We start from the raw sequence: 14,034 nt of genomic DNA, 5'->3' as shown, positions 1-14,034 counted from the left end.
ACCTTTGATTGTTTCCTTCTGAAATACCTGACAAGTCCCAATCCTGCCCAGGTCATTCAGGACAAGGAGTTTAATTTATGAAAGCCAGAAAGAACCACTTCTTCTCCCATCGGCCGTAAATAATCCCACTTGTCTCATGGATTTCAACCGCCCTCCGGAGAGTCCACTGTAAACTCTCCATCCCTCCTATCGCCCTGGCAAGTCTTCTCCTCTGCACCGAGAGGCAAGCAGAACGGCCCCTGCTCCAGATGGGGATTCCTCCGCTCGGTTCCCCCCTGCCCAGCCGTGTCCTGAACGCTCTGCACGTAACATGCAGTTCAACCCCAAAACCAAACTTTGAAAAAAAAACCAAACCCCAACACAGTCCTTCGAGACCCAAAGAGGGATCTGGAGCATCAGTTCTCCCCTCCCTCTGTAGGTTTGCTCTACATGGCAACCGAAAAGAGTAGGGATGGCATTTGAAGGGGCTGGTTTTATTCTCCCCAGAACGGGAGCGTCCTCCTGCCCGTGGATCTCTTCCTAGCTCTCACGGCCCTTCCTGGTTTCTCCAAACAGATGTTAGTTGCCAGGGGGACTCCCGGTGCCCCATGCCTTTTCCCCCTGAAAGCAGCCAGATGGACACGGTGCTGCCATCCTTCCCCCAGATGTGGCAGGTGGGAGGCGAGCAGAAAAGGCATCTCTCCCCTTCCCAAAGCCCCCTTGCCCAAAATCTAGGGGCTGCATCCCTCCCTTCACCCCCCCTCCGAGCCAAAGCCACCCCCTCCCACCCAGGCAGAAAGTATGCAGAGGAAGGGAAGATGCTACGAAGCCCAGGCTGCCCCTTCTGCCTCCTCCTCCTCCTCCTCCTCCTCCACCAGCCCCCCAGCCTACCTGCCTGTGGCTCCAACCGGTGGGGGGGATCCAGGCAGCTACAGACCCGGCGCTTCCCGCAGCCTGTCGAGGAAGGTCTCCATGGCACGACAACGGCAGCCAGACGCCCCAGATGCTGGCAGCTGTACCCCGATTGGCTGCGCCCGCAGCTGTTCCTGTCTAGAAAGTGAGAGTCGGCTTCAAGCAGCTGGCCGCCGATTGGCTCAGCTGGGCTGTCGAGACCGGCTCTGATTGGTGCGAGGGAAGGGAGGGGGTTGTTATCAGGCCACCTCCCAAAGCTCTTCTCCCCCCTTTTCTCTCTTCCTCCCTCCCCCCCCCCCCCCTTTCCCCNAGTCCTCAACGTACGACCACAAGCGAGCCCAACATTTCTGTCGCTAAGCGAGACATTGGTTAAGCGAGTTCTGCCCCGTTTTACGACTTCTCTCGCCACATGGGCTAAGCGGATCGCTGCCGTTGTTACAACAGTAACCCAGCTGTTAAGTGAATCTGCCTTGTCAGACGGTCGCAAAAGGAGACCACCTGACCCCGGGACGCTGCCACCGTCATAAATGCGAGTCAGTTGTCAAGCATCCGAATGTAAATCACGTGACCACGGGGATGCTAAGTGTGAAAAACGGTCCTAACCCACTTTTTTTTCCAGTGCCGTTGTTAAGTTCGGTCACTAAATGAACTGTTGTAAGTCGAGGACTGCCCGTACTTAGGATTACAGTCCCGCCGTGCGCGACATCAGTGGGGCAAATCTGTGGGGTTTTTTTCCACCTGCACCATCTCTAGGGCTGAGAGAAGAAACGCAGCATTTCAGAACCTCCTGCAACTGGCGCTGCCCCCATCCAGGCCTTGCCAAGCTTTTAAAAGTTCCCCCACCCAGAGAGACGGACTCTTAGCCGCCCGGAGCCGCTGCGAGGCCAGGAGAAACTCCGGAAGAGGCCGACACGGCTTTTACCTAGGCTAAAAGCGTCTCCTGAGCCTCCGGACTGCAACGGGAGGGGACGCTGCCTCCATCAGAGAGGCTTCAATAATGCAAGAAGGGGGATGATGGGCTCTGAGAGCTTCTCATTTGGAAAACAGATCGGTCTCCGATGGACTTTGGGACAAAGATGGACGTCCAGCTTTGAAAGCTCAGCCACGCCGGCCAAGAGCCGGTGCACTTTGCAAAAAAAAAAAAAAAGATTGCCGGATAGATCGATACGGCCAGTCTTCCACTCACCACCGCAACTCAGCCCAAAACTTTACGTTGCTAAGTGAGAAAGGCGTTACGTCAGTTTCGTCCCGTTTTACGACCTTTCTCGCCACCGCTGTTAAGTCAGTCGCTGCGGCTGTGAGGTGAATCTGGCTTCTCTATTGACTTTGCTCGTCAGGAGGTGGCCAAAGAAGATCGTGTGACACCCCCCCCATCCCCGAGACACTGTGACGGTCACAAATACGAGTCAGTTGCCAAGCGTCCGAATTTTGGTCAGGCGATGTGGGGATACTGCAACGGTCACAAATGTCACTTAACAACGGTGGCGAGAAAAGTCGTAAAACGGGGCAAAACTCACTTAGCAAGGGTCTCGCTTAGCAACAGAAATTTTGGGCTCCACCGTGGTGGAGCAGTGGGTCCCAATTGGCAAAGGCAGTCTGGGGCACGCAGGTCACCTTTAACCAGGATGGGTTAGTGGGCCTCGATCCGCAAGAACAGACAATCCGGGCACGAAGGGCATCTGAACACAGGCCCACATCTGGGCACCCAGAGAGCAATTTATTGGCATTTGCAGAGACCGAACAGGGCGCAGGGAGAGACACACACAGACAGGAGTGGGGGGGGAGAACGGTGGAGGAAGGATCTACAGATCTCGTTCCACTTGAGGGGCTCCACTGGCCTTCCCCAAAGACTGGATTCCTTTGCTCAGAGGCCTCATTTGAAAGTGCTGATCAGGGGGACGCCCCGGGCGGGGAATTCCAGGTGAAGCTGCCGGAAGAGCATGGCGCACTGGTTCCTCTCCTGGGTCTTACCCAGGCTGTGAAAAAGCCTGGCTTGCAGATAGAGGATGTCCCGCAGCTGTTCTTTACAGTCCACTTTTGCAAAATAGGTTTTGGCTTCGTTCAAGTTCAGGATAGCTGCTTCCAGAGCTGCAGGACAAAAAGAGAGAGAGAGAGAAAAGAAGAGAAACCCAGAAGTTTTCAATTAGATCCGCCCTATTTTCAAAACAGGTATTTTAACAGATGCCCACCAACCAGCCAAATAGTCGAGGGCAGTTTCGTCTAGTGGTTAAAAGCACCAAGCTAGAAACTGGGAGATTGCAAGTTCTAGTCCCACCCTCAGCACGAAGACAGCTGGGTGACCTTGGGCCAGTCCCTTCCTCTTAGCCCTAAGAAGGAGGCAATGGCAGGGATGCCAGCAGTCAACACTGACTCGAAGGCACAAACACACAAAACGGGGGAAGTGGGGATGGGAATAGGGAAATTCAGGGATTCAGAGTAGCCAATGGCTACTCATTTTGGCTCTTTCTGAAGCCCCAGGCGAGGTGCCTTTCTGCCGGGGAGCCCACACTGGTGGAAATGCCCGTTTAAGTCTGCCGTTTTCTCAAAGGGCAACTCCCATGTTCCCCCCCCCCGAGATCTTCCAAGGACACCTGCGGTGTGGAGAGCTACCTTCTGCCTTCTTTGCCGGCTCGTAAGAGGCTGCAGAAGCCACCTGGCACTTGGCCACCAAAAACATTGCAGCTCCTTTGTCCAGCACGGCCCCGTGGGCCAGGATGGGCTCGATGGCCATATGCAGGATGCTGAGGGCTTGCTCGGGAATCCCCAGGATCAGCTGGAAAAGAAGCAAACACAGAGGCAACCGTCACTTCCTCGCTTCTCTACCTCTTTGGCCGACTCCCCAGTGGCGAACTTATTTTAAAAGAATTTGACCCTGCAGGAGGTGGGAAGACAAACACCCCACATTGAGTGCCCCTAGGCAACTGACAGCACACCCTTGCATGAAATCAAAGTGAGGTTTATTTGTAGGCTAAGTAAACCTAGACCATCCTAGACCAAGACAAGTCCAAAAACGCCAGGGAATTTCTAGAAGCCTGGCACTCTGACATATTAGCCATCAAGAGACACATAGACATTAACAACATCTATAGACTATGCAAAAGAGACAATCAACCAGCCCAAAAGAGAACAAGAAGACCCCAGCACCTCTCCACCAGCAACCAGCACCCAGATCAGCCAAGGTTAACATCAGACCAACAATCAAATAAACAACACCCCAATCAAGGAACGGCCACAGAAGCCATCAGTAAACAACCCAACCAAAGAAACTGACAAGGCAAGCCACCAGAATATAAGCTGACAGCAAACCCCACTCCCTTCTAGCACTGATTATTATTCCCTAGTTTGGGTAATGAAACATCTGCAAGAAAACAAGCCAGCTCAGAAAGCACCAAGGACCCCTCATGGCTAAGTATTTCACGACGCCAGCCAATTGTGGTTTAGTCAATGAACAACCCACTTAACCCCCTACTTGGGGGATGTCGGGGGGCTGTAGGCTTTCCGGAAGGGGTTCGGTCCCCATCCAGCAGACAAGAGAAACGCAAGAAGGAGCAAAGCGGTACCTGGGCAAAAGCCAAATTGAGGATGGTCTCCGAAGCCAAGTACTGCAGGCGGTATTCTCTGGCCAGGGCCAGAGCCTGCAGCAGGACGGGCAAAGCGATCGTGTGGCACAGAGACTGCCAATACAGCTCGGCAACGGAGAGCAGGACGCTGCACCCAAAGGGACGGGAGAAGAAACAGAAAGGAGGAATCAGAATTAGCTCCTGGAAAAAAAAATAGTTCTCCCACCAGCCCTCTTGATCTTACATTCCCAAGAGATTTTTAAGCTCTGCCTCCGGAAGTTCAGATTAAGCACTGTACATTTCTGGAGCGTTTGATCGTGGCTGGCCACTCGGTGTGTGCTTGCAGTCGAGCGGTCTTGCAAATACAGAAGCAAGCAAGCTCATCCTTTGCCTTTGCCTTACCTGATGACCATCTCGGTGTTTTTGACTTTATGACAGTGGATCAAGAGCTTCTCAAGGAGTTTGTGTGCCTTGGACATCTGATTCTGGGCTTTGAGCAAAGCCGCCTTCCTGGAAGACCAAATCCAAGGGCGGAAGAGCAGAAAAGGTATGAACCGCTCAGTATTTGTGCCACTGTTTATCTGTATTGTTTTATTCCTTTGTTGTTGTTATGCTTACATTTTTCTTTCTCTTTTTCTGTTTTATTGTTGCAAGCTGCCCCCATGGTGAAATAGTAGGCAAATAATTTTAACAAAAAAATAAACATTTTTTTTTCACAGCAGGACCCAGCATCCATGAGCCCCAGCCCACCCCCAGGAGAAAAATCAATGGACGGCAAGCGAGAAACTAATGTGGCTTTCCACAGATTCAGTTCTTGATTTACGGCTACTTGTTTAATGGCCGTTCAGAGTTACGGCAGCCTCGAAAAAGGGGCTTTGTGGCCTGTCCAGCGCTTCCAGCCATCATCAAACGCCATCCCTTCCCCGTGATCCCAGGACTGCATTTCAGGTGCTAGGGAAGCAGCTCCCACGACTTGAAAGCAACACAAATACACTTCACGTTTATTTCTTTCTGCCGTTGGGTGATCTCTCACCTGTAAACGCCTTCGCAGCTATTCAGAGCAGTGATCCCGGCCACCAGCGAGTCGGCGACATGGTAGCGGCCATCGTTCATGGCTCGGTCAAACTGGATTTTCTGATCAAACAGCATCCACAACTGCGCAAGAAGATCAGACAAGAGTCTAGATTTAAAAAGAGCTGGATTTTTACCTGTTTGCGAAGTTTGCACACGTATCGTTGTCTGTCCAGTTTGTCCCAATGTATATGACATCCCAGATGTGTTGGGACTCCCATCAACCTCAATTTCGGCAATGGATCCTGTTGCCCCAGGATTGTGGGATTTGCAACCCCACACATCCAAAAAGAAGCAGGTTACGATAGTCTGGTTTATACATTAATCCACTTTGGGTTTAGATTTAAATCTTTTCAATGTTTTTTTTAACTCTCTTTAACATTATTTTTGTATGACAAAATCCAGATCTGGCACTATTTAGAAGTTACTTCTGGAAACAAGCAGCCAGCACAATGTTAATAATTCAACTCACAGAATTTTGTAAGCAAACACATAAATAAATAAAAGTCAGAAAGCATTGTTCTCTCAGGGTTTACTGCTGAAGCTCACCTGGGCGTGCTGACTATTGGTGGGAAATCTCTCTTTGAGATGCTTCAGAATCTCAGAGGCCGCCGTGAAATAACCCTGATGTATAAAAAGTGAGATGGGGAAGAACAGAGTAGAAATGTTAAAATGCTAAGAGATTTTCATCCTTAGTTTCAAAAATAAAAAATGCACAGTGCGAAGAAGTGCTTTTATTTATTCATTCATTCAATTTATATGGCCATCCATCTCACTTCTCTGTGACTCTAGGCCAGTGGTGGCGAACCTATGGCACGGGTGCCAGAGGTGGCACTCAGAGCCCTCTCTGTGGGCACGCGCGCCGGCGCCCCAATCCTAGGCCTTCAGCTGGGTTTTATAAAACCTTTTCGCTTTAGGCCTCCGCCGCCGTGTGCAAAAAAAAAAAAAAAAGGTTCAATCAGTCAATTTCAACTTCTGACGGGAAAAAAAAAAGATCTTGCAAAGTTGGAATTGATTGAACTTTTTAGTCCCACCCAGTCTGCCGTTACCACTGCAGCCACACCCACCCAATGGGCACTCGACGATTCATAAGTGGGTTTTGGGTTGCAGTTTGGGCACTCGCTCTCTAAAAGGTTCTCCATCACTGCTCTAGGCGGCTTACAAAAAAATACTTCCTGAAAAAAAGATTTAACATAATACATTTAATAAAGATGCACTATTTTAAATACTTTCAAGAGTCTTGTTCTTTGTTAAGATATTGCTTTGTTTTAGGGTACTATGGATCACTTAGATGAGATGCTGAAGTGTCATATAAACAGCTCCTCCCAAGTACGAGTTGTACAAACACCTGCAGACATGCTGGCTGGGGAATTCTGGGAGTTGAAGTCCACACCTCTTAAAGTGGCCAGGATTGAGAAATGCTGCTTTACAGGGACAGAGCAGTGAGCATAGCAACAGGACCAGCAAGGGATCTATCTGGATGAGACAGATGGAGTGCGACTCCGGGTGATCCCCCAAAAACCGACTCTCTTCTTCAGCCTTAAGAAGGGCACTTGCCAAGACTATCGCAAGGATCATACAAGACAATAGCGGGAAATCTCAGCCCACAGAAAGGCGCCACCCACCTGCTCTGCATGCAGCTCCGCCAAGTGGCACAGCACCACGGCAAAAGACTCGGTGTTGTTTTGCTGAACGCCCACGTTCACGGCCTCCAGGCTGTTCATGCTCAAGAGCATCTGGGCCTGCTGGAGCGCCATTGTGCTGGGGCGAGAGAGAAAAAAAACCCAGGCTACTGATGGGCAGAGAATAACAGCCTTGGCATTTGGCCCGTTCCTTTTGTTCCATTCTAAACAGAGGCGCTCAGTACCTTTTAAAAGAAAAGGGCTCTGCGCCATTCAGGAGCTTAACCCTGCAGTGGCCATTATGGAAACCAGCACAATGTGTTCTGTACTTTTTCCCGTGTTTGCAGGCGCACCGACATATTCAGCTCCTGGGATTTACTGGACTACAGACGTACTTTTGCGCTCGTAATTTTCATTCAGATGAATCTAATACATAAGCTCGAATGTGGCTTCCTGACAATTTCAGATTTTCTGAGCTTCCTAAGAATCCCTAACAGCGACTCAGACCTTCTGCCGTGACCGACGCGGGACGTACCTGCGCCCGTACAGCCTCCAAATGGCCGTCTTCTGGGCGATGCTAATATCAATCAGTTCGGACAAGCTGTGTTTCCAGTGCAAGAGGTCGGAGTCTTTCAAAGCATCCATTAGCTTGTTGGCTGTCTTTCCTGCCAAAGCTCTTTGCTGGACCAAAGACTGGATCCCCAGAGAAGCTAAATACTAGGAAAGGAGGAGAGACGGTGTTTTAAAAGAGGAAGCTGTTACTAACCCAAGCAAAAGAGAGAAAGGCCAAGCAGGGAAAAGGGACTTTAAAAAAAAAAAAGAAAAAAGAAAGAAATGGACCATGTGATCGACAACCTACTGGCAATCCAAAATATACAGCTTTCTTCACGGAATGCTCTAGAAGTATGCAGCTATCCGATCTTTTCTGTTCCAGGATGTGCAGCCAGCTCTGATAAAAAAAGGTGACAGGAGACAAACAGGATTGTTACTTGAGGACTGAGAAGTCCCTTCACTCAGAGGTCTGGTCTCCATGGACACCCCAGTATGTACCCCAGTATTGGGGATTTCGGAGTCAGCAGAAGCATCCTTGCACGCTGCCCGGCTCGCTCTCATTGATTCCGTGAAAGGAAGCTCAAGCAGCCATTTTTTTTTTCTTTTCAAAGCTAGCTCAAAACTGATCAGATCCTGTGTTTGGCCTATCTGATCCTCAGATTCACGGCAGCTGCCATCTGGACTCAAAGCGCTGGAACAGAACGGTGGTAAGAAAGATCTCCTATGAAGCCTCCACCAGCTTACCAAGCAGTGCTGTAAGCAGACGTGATCGTTCGATTCCTGGGCAATCCGGATGGCTTCCTGCAAGGCCAGCTCAGCCTGGTGGCTGCAATCGGAGAGGAAAGACAGCCACTGTTAAGGCTCTATTAATATGTGGACCCTTAACAATATGCAGGTAGTCCCCGACTTACAACCGTTTGTTTAGTGACCGTTCTAAGTTACAACATCCCTGAAAAATGTGACTTATGACCGTTTTTCACACTTAGAACCATTATAGCAGCCCTGTGATCACATGATCAAAATTGAGATGCTTGGTAACCGAGTCATATTTATGACGGTCGCAGTGTCCCGGGGTCATGTGACCCCCTTTTGCAATGAACCAAGTCAATGGGGAAGCCAGGAGAGTCAAGTAGGCAGGAAAGGGGGTGGATGCCTGTCGGCTTCTGAAAGTAGATAAAACTCACTAGTGACCGAACCGGCAGTGCAGTGCAGCCAAATTAAGGGCAGCGTATCTGAGGCTTCGCCCATAACCTTCATCCCCGTTACTTTTGCTTTCTGCCCCGGTGAGAATCAAGCGGTCGAAGTAATGAAGGAGACTGTGCGTTGAGCTGAAGACATCTTGGACTCGAAGGCTGTTTAAGTAGCTCAGATAATGCTAGAAAGAAACAACCAAGTTTGTATAAACGGCCAGAGCCATATACGAAGATGGGTCCTCATTTTATCGACCTCGGAAGGATGGAAGGCCGAGTCGACCTTCAGCCAGTGAGAATCGAACTGCTGGCAGCCGGCAGTCAGCAGAATTAGCCTGCAATACCACATTTTAACCACTGCGCCAGCATGGTTCATAATGGTGGGTTCTCACATGACATCCAGTCACAGACTACGATTTACAAACCATGACTGCATGGACACATAAAAATTTGGCCTGACTCGCGTAAGGACCGCATCACTTAACAACAGATGTTCTGCTCTCAATTGTGCTTCTAAATCGAGGACTACCTGGATCAGAACACCAGAGCAACCCATGCAGCTCCCAAGTCAGCCTTGCCTCCCTGCCACTCATGCTGCTTAGCCCACTGCAATGTGATACACCCAGTAAGGCGGGACCTAAGAAAACAAATTAATCTAACCTACCGCTTCAGCAAAATCCGGGTTAAATTTTAACAAGTTGTTCAGCTCCTTTTGCAACGATGCTGGAGAAAGTGCTTTGGTCTCATCATTTTTCAACAAAGATGCCTAGAATTAAATTTCAAAAAAGAATTGTTTGTTTCTGATCACAGATGTAAATGTACTGGGACAATATAAATTAAATTTTTTGCAGTCAACACCGCAACAGAACTATGCACATATCAAGTGTTTTGCAACTTTAGCAAAGATATGTGGACTTCATGCTAGCTGAGGGATTCTGGGAATTGAAGTCCACACATCTTCAAAGTGCCAAGGTTGAGAAGCCCCCCTTATATTGTGGTGTGCCTCTTGTGCAGTCGACTGCAGATATTCTTTTAGGGAGATAACGGGAAATTTATTAAATAAAACACTTCGCCTTTTGGAACTGCAGATATACCCAGACTTTAGTCCTCAAGCTGCAGAATCTTTTCCAAATCCACTGTTCATCTTCCCATATATTAAGTATGCTGTGAAGGGAAGTAGATTACACCAAACTACTCAGTCGGTCTTGAGCTTAACAATTAACTTACCTGTTGTGAGAGGAAGTATTCCGCTTGCTTCTGTGATAGTGGGCCATTGCAGGATATCTCTTCCTCCCTTCAAAGAGAGAACCCATCATGACATTTCAGCAGAAACGTAGAAGGGACAGAAGTAGCAAAGACAGCAAATTGTTTCAAAAAGGGCAAAAAAATCAGGGCAGAAACCTTCCAGATGTCACATAAAAGAGGACGTAAGTTTCACATTCATCGTTAACTAAAGTGGTCTGAGAACTTGCAAACTATTTTCTCGGGTACAGATAAAGCGATAGCTTTATAATGGGCCCCCTCCTGCTGAAATGTACACAACAGAACAATTTCAGAACTTTCAGTCAGATTTATCCAAGAGTTTGAATTGGCCACACAAACCAGGGAATCTTGGAATCAATCCTGGCTTTTATTCAGAAACCAGAATTGAGATATTCTTAAGTATAGCAGGGTGCATAGTTTCCACCCCTTCCTGATTTAAATGAGCTCCAAAAACCAGGCTGTTCCCCCAGTTTTGGGATAAAGAGAACAGCACTCCTTGTGTGTGTTTTGGCTTATTCGATGGTTGTTGGTTTCTCCAGACTTTGTGCTTTTAACATTATGTACAATATCGTCTGAGTAATAAGCTGCTCAGAGTCCTCATAGATTGGGGCTGCTTAAATACAGCTAGCCCTCGACTTACGACCACAACTGAGCTCAAAATTTCTGTCGCTAAACAAGACATTTGTTAAGTGAGTTTTGCCCCATTTTACAACTTTTCTTGCCAGTTGTTAAGTGAATCACTGCAGTTGATGTTAGTGACCCAGTTGTTAAGTGAATCTGGCTTCCCCATTGACTTTGCGTCTCAGAAGGTCACAAAAGGGATCACATGACCCTGGGACACAGCAAAGGTCATAAATATGAACCAGTGGCCAAGCACCTGAATTTTGATCACGTGATCATGGGGATGCTTCAAAGGTCATAACTATGGAAAAGAGTCGTAAGTCGCTTTTTTCAGTGCCACTGTAATTCTGAACGGTCACTAAAGAAACTGTTGTAAGTTGAGGACTATCTGTATTTCCTAGAAATGAATAAATACTAACCTGAATGGTCCGTCAAGTTCTTCTTTCTCCATTTCCTCATCTGCTTCTCCGCAACGTGTCAGCTCCATTTCACTCTCATCCCCCCTCCCTTTCTTCGCATCAGCTTGGAAGTACTGCTGGAGAGCTGTGTAAAGCTTGTAGACTTGGCTGAATGAAAGCTTATTATAGGCCAGGATCATGTGGCGCAGAAACAAGCCTGCAGAGACGAGGAGTACACTATTATTGTGGACTTGCCCCTTCTCCTGCCTCATCAGCTCTAGAGGGATCACACTGCAGTACAGGTAGTGCTTGACTCACAACAGATTTTTTACCTACAACACTTGTTTTGTGAACTTCTGGTTCTGTTCCACTGAATGAGTCTGAAAGATTATCAAAGAATTGCTCCATATCTTTCAATTCTCTTTCTGCCATCAGCTTGATTCTGTAAGTGAAGCCAACAGAGGATACTGCAATGTTGTGTATGCAAAGCATATGAACTATAGTCCCTCCCAAACGATGAGTTAGAAAATAATTTTGAAATTAGAATTGAAATTGTAGAACCAACTCTACGCAAAAAAGGATTAACAAGCTTCTTCACCCAAGAAACCTTTTCAAACTTTTAAAACAAATTTTCTTTTCACATAAAGTACCCAAAACCTGGAGAAATTTATTAAAGCCTTAACTGCATCCTTCAAAGCACATTTATCTCCACTAACAAGTCTTCTTGGTAAGCAAACAAGAGTGAACACAAATAAAACAAACCGGCATTTGCAAAAAAAAGGAAAAAGACGTACCTTGCTTGAACAGAATTTGCTATTTCAGAGCAGCATTCACAAATACTTTGAATCAAACGAGACAGTGTCATATCAGGGCCCTAAATAGAAAAGGAACACTAACAGTTAGAATGGCCGTGTTCACGCAATCCATTAACTCACAATCCATTGAAACAGGAGTTCCTGAATTAACCCAACTGACGAATTCATACAGAATAATGGAACCATAAAATAAATAAAGGGATGCAGGCCGCCCCTTTCTCCCCTCCAGCCCCCCCCCCCCGACCTGCAAGAGGGGCAGCAGTAGCCGGTTGAGCCGCCGGTTTTCGAGCAGGCTGAGTTGCGGCCCAGTCCGGCCCAGCTCCCGGATCAGCACCAGCAGCGCCATCTTGTAGGGGGTGACCCAGTCCTTGATGCCGAAGACGTTGGCGTGGACCACGCCGTTGGTCATCATGGGGTTGAAGTAGAGGCTCTCGTGGACGCTGGCCATGGCTCCTTCGCGGCGCGACGGGGGACCGCATATGAAGGCGCACCCCGCAGCCGTCACCCGGGCGACCGCCGCTGAGTCGCTGAGCAGCCAATCGCTGACGCCGGAGGAAGCGCGCGAGGGCCGAGCCTGAGCCAATGAAAGCGACGCTTGAGGGGAGTTACGGTCAGGGTAGGAACGGAAACAAAAGGCGCGGTGCCCAGAGTTCCGCTGGGCTTAAAAGAAATAGAGGTTTTGCAAAATAGCAGAATAACAGAGTTGGAAGGGATGTGGGAGGTTTTCTACTCCAGCCACATGCACAATCAGGAGGCCCTATGCCATTCCAGACATTCCAGAGGAAAAGCTTCAGTGTTCTAGATTGCAAATATCTAGGTTTTTTTAAAAAAAATATTTTTTTTTAAATTCTGTATCTTTTTTGTAGTTGTCCCTAGAGGAGGAGTTCTGTGTATGAAATTGGATGATGACCTGATAACCTAAGACGGATAATGCTACCTAATATAATAATGAAATGCTTGCAAGCAAATTATCAAGCTCAGAGGCACCAGGAATCCCACACTTCTACTTGGAGCTACAAATATTCTCTTCTACTGGAGAACATGAAAGCTTGCAGGGATACTCTTCATTCCCATTGCTCATATTTTGCTTTAGGCTTACAAAACAGGGACGTTTATATAATGCTATCATCTTGCATATACCGCATGTCAATAAATCTTACATTTTAATACTAAAAGTTGGTTTATTCCACAATTAAGCAAAGGTCTGTATGTCATATTACCAATTGCTATGCAAATGACCTTGGTGTAAATTTAAGAAGACTTAATGATAAAAATAGCAGATAAGAATAGCTTACTTCTCCAGCATAATCTCTTTAGGTTTTGCAGATGCAGGATTAGGCTGGGAAAAAGACAAAACTCCTGAACAGAAAAGCTTCCTGCTCAGTTCTCTCCATATGTGATTTCAAAAATTGCTTTTCCAAGTAATCATGCACAAAATTTTGCTGACATAAGAGTTTCTGTTTTTCAAACATCAGCTGGGTTTCTAAAATATTTTTCCAGGGCAGGAACTTTAAGGATTACTTTATATTACTAATGAGTTCATAATTTATAACTTGGGAACATCTGAAAAAATAGTGGAACTGAGGGAAAGAACCCAAAAATGAACACCACTTATTATTGCTACTGTATGTCTTCAAGTTCTTCTAAATCTAAAATTTTTCCAACAGGCATGTTTAGTATAAAGTCATCCCAATCAAATAAATGCTAATAGTTTTCATTATAATCATGAACTTCCAGAGAAAGAATGTAACATGTGACGTAAGATCCCCATTCTTTTCAGACATTATGTGACGTCACACTCTTTCCCCCCCACCTTCCCAAGGACGCCCTCATGAACCCACCCCTTCGGCAATTTACACCAATCCCCCCTCCAATTCCCACAGAATGGAACCGCCCGATTGTGGCGCTGTCATTGGACGTCGGGGACAGCCAATGGGAAGGCAGAGAGCTGATGGCTGGGGCGACAAGCGGCCTCTTTCCTGGTCCCCGCCCCCCGGCTGGCCCCGCCTACCAGCTGTGGATCCCGAAGGGGAAGGAAAAACCGGCTTCGC

The 14,034-nt window shown here is 47.7% G+C and overlaps 1 protein-coding gene across 1 annotated transcript; it reads right to left on the bottom strand.

The window, feature by feature from the left end:
* Positions 1 to 2,568: 2,568 nt before the first annotated feature.
* Positions 2,569 to 12,431, bottom strand: ANAPC5 (anaphase promoting complex subunit 5). Its single transcript, XM_015815459.2, has 17 exons — positions 12,228 to 12,431; positions 11,963 to 12,042; positions 11,501 to 11,610; positions 11,190 to 11,385; positions 10,114 to 10,180; positions 9,551 to 9,652; positions 8,881 to 9,071; positions 8,441 to 8,522; positions 8,004 to 8,093; positions 7,680 to 7,861; positions 7,148 to 7,283; positions 6,072 to 6,146; positions 5,485 to 5,606; positions 4,854 to 4,961; positions 4,452 to 4,599; positions 3,502 to 3,664; positions 2,569 to 2,979 (listed from the first exon to the last, which is right to left on the bottom strand). The coding sequence occupies exons 1-17, from the start codon at positions 12,429 to 12,431 to the stop codon at positions 2,765 to 2,767; spliced, it is 2,271 nt and encodes a 756-aa protein (XP_015670945.1). The 3' UTR covers positions 2,569 to 2,764.
* Between the last annotated feature and the right edge of the window lie 1,603 nt (positions 12,432 to 14,034).

Source organism: Protobothrops mucrosquamatus, unplaced genomic scaffold (genome assembly GCF_001527695.2).
Source record: "Protobothrops mucrosquamatus isolate PMUCROS unplaced genomic scaffold, P.Mucros_1.0 scaffold342, whole genome shotgun sequence".
Taxonomy (NCBI): Eukaryota; Metazoa; Chordata; class Lepidosauria; order Squamata; family Viperidae; genus Protobothrops; species Protobothrops mucrosquamatus.
Note: the sequence above shows the minus strand (reverse complement) of the source record. Positions and strands in the feature narration are given on the sequence as shown.

Excerpts from the sequence above, each read along its gene's own strand:
- ANAPC5 (XM_015815459.2), bottom strand. The coding sequence starts at position 12,431 with ATGGCCAGCGTCCACGAGAGCCTCTACTTCAACCCCATGATGACCAAC. Across the intron at positions 11,386-11,500 it reads TCACAAAACAAGTGTTGTAG|GCTTGTTTCTGCGCCACATG; the intron begins GTAAAAAATCTG and ends TCGTCTCTGCAG. Across the intron at positions 6,147-7,147 it reads CGGAGCTGCATGCAGAGCAG|GGTTATTTCACGGCGGCCTC; the intron begins GTGGGTGGCGCC and ends TTTATACATCAG.